The sequence below is a fragment of the Cariama cristata genome, unplaced genomic scaffold, assembly GCF_000690535.1.
Source record: "Cariama cristata isolate BGI_N322 unplaced genomic scaffold, ASM69053v1 scaffold23970, whole genome shotgun sequence".
NCBI classification, from domain to species: Eukaryota; Metazoa; Chordata; class Aves; order Cariamiformes; family Cariamidae; genus Cariama; species Cariama cristata.
Window position 1 is genome coordinate 1337 of NW_009596733.1, and position 4542 is coordinate 5878.

Below are 4542 nucleotides of genomic sequence, written 5' to 3' on the forward strand. Positions count from 1 at the left end.
TGCCGTATAGAATTTTGTGGGGGTGCTGGTGTGGAGAGAAACAAGGCAGGTTCTACGAAGGGGGCAGGGTCCCTTGCCGGTTCCACAGGGCTGGGAGGCTGTGCTGTAGAGCCAAGTGACTTGTCAAGTCACAAGGCAAGAACAGTATATATGTTTGTGTCGCAGTACAGGTGATGCAGGCAGTCTTCAGGAGTACAGAATTGTTGATCCAGCTGTCTTAAGGGTGTTTTAAGTGCATTCCAATAATTTTCACACTGCTGTATAGTTAGACTCGGACTCTAACTGAGAACTAGTCTAAAATTCTTTTCTCTGTGCACAGGGAAAAATGGATCTTCAAGAAACCATTCAGGTATGGAAGCAGAGGACTCACATCATGAGGTACTTCCATGAGACGGAAACCCCACGACCTAAAGACTTTCTGTCCAAATTCTATGCGGGCCATGATCCCTGAGAGATTGACTCCGTGTCTTCCTGCCTTGTAATTACAAATAAAGTTCTATATAGTAGAAAAAAAATCTCTACAGAAAGATTGTACAGCGTATTAGGAGCCTAATGACTAACTCTGAATGCAGTTGTTATGATCTGTATGAAGAGCTGTGATTTCCCAGTTTTGCCAATGTGTATTTTCAGTGGATGGAGTTTGTTCCATCGCTTGCCCTGGAGCGTCTGCCGAATAACCACAACACAACCTGGCTGTGGGGCTTTCTGCTTAGCCTGCAGCCCTGTGCGTAGGTGTTAGCTCTGCGGAAGAAAGAGTGGGCTGTCAGAAAAGCCAGTGTAGTCACAGAAATATTCTTGTGCTTGAGGCCCATCTGTATTCATGCAGGGTTTTGCAATTTCATGCTATGACTTTGTTGACCTTTTGTTTTTCACTTGGACACTGGTCTCTGTTTACTTCCTCACAGAGAATGGCCTAAAATCCAATAGGCAAATAAAGCCCTTTGTGCAATAAAAAGATCAGCAGAGTCTACTTCCGTGCTGTAAAATGAAATTACGTGGAAAAATGGGGTCTTGTACTGTTGTCTAGAATAGAGAGGCTCTGTAAGAGCTTCTGCTGCCTAACAGAAGACGGTATCCTACCATCGCCTCCTTAATTGAATTGGGAATTACTAGCTCCCTTTTGAGAACGGTGAGGAGAATTTCTTCTTTCACCAGTCAGAAGGGGTTTTCAGCAGGTAACTCGGTGCTGGAGCTCCCCCATGCGTGATCAGCATTGAATCTTTGTCATATGCTCAAACTTTTTATCCTTGCCTGAATACTGGGGGGGCTTTCTTCCCCAAATGGGGGCTGTAAAGCACTGCTCCTCAGGGATGTGTATGTATGTGTACTTTTGGGGGTGGGGTGTTCTTAAGGATGAGGTGACACAGTCAGGACGGGCCAGGAGAGATGGTGGCATAAAGCAGTGATAAGGAATTTGGTGATGCAGAAAAGAGGAGCAGGGATGTGTTTGGCTCCCAAGAGCAGATGAACTGGAGCAACCACTTCTCAGGCACTTTTGGGGAAGGAGGGGGCAACTCAGATACTGAGTGACTCAAGAACCTGCCAGCTGCGTTCAGCCACAGCTCCTGGGCTTACTCAGACTGCAGGCTCCCTTTTCTCTCCGTAGCTGCGCTCGAGAACTACAGAGCAAACATCAAAAGCAGTGCCAAATAATAAGGGAGTAAATGTGCCTGGGTTTGAACTATACACCCTCCTAATCTGTGCAACATTAAAAGAAACTTTTTAACAGCTACATGAATACTGAAGGAAGAACTGGGCAGTCAAGAGGCGAGGCCAGATCTAGTGACCAGAAGCCATGAGAGAGATACTGGGGTAATGCTGGCTTAAAAAATAAAAATTTGACTAACCTTTCAAGGTATTTGAGAAAACAGCTGGTCTGATGTGACTGAAGATGCTCTACGCATGCCCTAGCAGTAGAAGACAACCTTTTAAAGTCTATTATTCAAGGACTTAATTGCAATAGTAAACACTTGATGAAAAAAAAAGAGTGGAAGTTTATACACCATTAAGAAAATAAATATATTAGGGCTTATACAGAGGAAGTACTGAACCACCTAGGAAATACTTGGAGCCAGAGCGTTCAGATTTTTTCACTGTTCAGAGATTAAATGCTGTAAAACACATCGGCGAGTTACTTTGCCACTCATGATCTTACCACAACTACTCAAAACTTTTATCTCTGCAATGTTAATACTGTATTTAATCCTCAGTGAGGTGAAATTAATGACAGAGTCTCCATCAGATAGATACACTTGGTAGGTTGTAAATCAGCATTATTTGAACTGCAGTGCCAGTGTCAGTATGCATTCTTTCAATGGGGCTGTGTTGTGGGGCTGTTGCTTCCTCTAGGATTTCTGTCGTGTACTGTAGATCAGTACTGAATTGCAGAAAGGACTCGTAAGAGGAAATAAATATGAAGAGAGCCTCCTTACTGGAACAGACATACAGAGGTAGAAAGGTTAAGACAGAAATGCTAGGACGTAGGCACATAATCTATAAAAACAGAAGACCAAAATCATACATCTCAATCTTTAATTGTTTCCCATATTGTTAATAAAACGAATCCCAAGCAGTCTTTGATGAGGTGAGCGTGTGTGTGTGCAAGGATGCAGGGCCTACCAAGCACTTCCTTCAGCCCTGATCCGCACATTTCCGTCAGACAGACACGTGCAAGACACTCACTGGCAAAGGGGATACAGAGCCCCCCGTCCCGTTTAGGAAGGACAAAACACAGGTGACAGATGTTGAAACCATTGCTTTGTCAATGGTTTTCTCCCTTCTGTTCTTCCATTACAGTTCTGCAAACAGAATAATAAGCCGTTACTCTTCGGATATACTGTACTGAGCTCCAGTCCATACCCTCCCCTTAAACTGGGGGTTTACATAAAAGGAGTTTCTAACAGGCCACTGCAGTCTTTACAGTCTTTTAATTCATTTTTTTTAGCTGCACAGTGCATGCTGGAAAATGCCTTTATCAAATGGAATACATCCACTAAACTGATTATAAAGCAACACTATTTACAACAACTTCTTTAAAACAGCTTCTTTGTTCTATAAAGAAACAAATACACGCAAACTCAAATCTTTACACAAGGGCAAGGCAAATGGAGTAACATAAAATGGTGGAAAGTGTAGTGTAGTGTACTGCAGATAAAGGTGAATTATTTCCACCCTTCCTTTATGCGATGAGTCTGAATGGTCCAGCTACTCCAGAGATCAGTGTTGTAGCACCCACTTCCAGATGGGTTCTGGAATTCTCTTTAATTGTTCACCTCTATATCAGAATTTCAGACAGTAAGTGATTCTCTTAAAATAGTCATTCTGTGAGTTAGCAGAAGACTTTTAAACAGGTAAACACGTAGAATAGAATCATAAAATCATTTAGGTTGGAAAAGACCCTTAAGATCATCGAGTTCAACCGTTAACCCAGCACGGCCAAGTCCACCACTAAACCATGTCCCTAAGTGCCACATCTACACATCTTTTAAATGCCTCCAGGGATGGTGACTCCACCACTTCCCTGGGCAGCCCGTTCCAGTGCCTGACTACTCTTTTGGTGAAGAAATTTTTCCTAATATCTAAACTCTGCGTAGCGCAGCTTGAGACCATGCCCTCTTGTTCTGTCTCTGGTTGCCTGGGAGAATAGACCGACCCCCACCTCACTACCCCCTCCTTTCAGGTCGTTGCAGAGAGCGATCAGGTCTCCCCTCAGCCTCCTCTTCTCCAGACCAAACCCCCCCAGCTCCCTCAGCCGCTCCCCATCAGACTTGTGCTCCAGACCCTTCACCACCTTCGTTGCCCTTCTCTGGACATGTAATGTGGTAACGCTGAGGTCCCTCTTTTCTATCTGCCATATAGACCCTCACTGACTACAGTTTATTTCTGATTCAAGTGACAAGCTCTAAAACGCCATCAGTTTATTCTGATCTCCAACAAATGTATGTTGTGGAGATTTCACATTCAGATACCAGTCTGGCCTACTCTGATATAAAAGAACAGAAAAGTTTGTAGCCAGAGGCAATACTGTGTCTGTGTGTTGAACTGCAAACGCATCTTTCAAGCTGTTGCTGTCTGCATTTCCCAGTCTGAGATTCTCCTCTCTGCCCCAAGCCAAATAGGAAGCACAAATAATTAGACTGCTGATGATGCTAACAACATACCCTTTAATCATCATCGTCGTCATCCTCTGGGACAAAGATATCGTGTTCTTCAAGTAGGGCTGCGAAGTTCTTACTGATCTGAGTCCCAACATACAGGAAAGGGATCACAACGCTGAACACTCTGAGGAGGCCGAAGGGCGTCTGCAAGGAGTCCATTGGAGATTGACCTTTACCAGCCAGTTGTGCTTTGGCCGCACCGACACACTCCCGGCTCCACAGGCGCGCAGGTGACCCGGGAAGCAGCGGGAAGAACGGTGTGCCGCCCCTCGTGCCAAACTCCCAGTCACCGCATCGCTCTTCACCGTAAAAACCCCAGCACCGGGAGAGCAGGAACCCGCGGGGAGCTCGGGGCAGGTAACGCTAGCGGCTTAGGAAGGGAGAG

The 4542-nt window shown here is 45.0% G+C and overlaps 2 protein-coding genes across 2 annotated transcripts in view; one reads left to right on the plus strand and one right to left on the minus strand.

Annotated features, from left to right (window-relative positions):
• Positions 1–451, plus strand: part of NDUFA6 (NADH dehydrogenase (ubiquinone) 1 alpha subcomplex, 6, 14kDa) — a gene marked incomplete at its 5' end in the record, with an annotated part of 1411 nt that extends 960 nt beyond the window's left edge. The window contains one exon of the mRNA XM_009707352.1: positions 320–451. Coding sequence (XP_009705654.1) covers positions 320–451 — 132 coding nt within the window. The remainder of the gene's footprint in view (positions 1–319) is intronic.
• A 2071-nt stretch (positions 452–2522) lies between these two features.
• Positions 2523–4301, minus strand: SMDT1 (single-pass membrane protein with aspartate-rich tail 1; the record flags this gene model as incomplete). The annotated part of the gene is made up of 2 exons (XM_009707340.1): positions 2523–2798; positions 4161–4301. A coding segment is annotated over one exon (138 nt), but the record flags the coding sequence as incomplete, so codon positions are not given.
• Between the last annotated feature and the right edge of the window lie 241 nt (positions 4302–4542).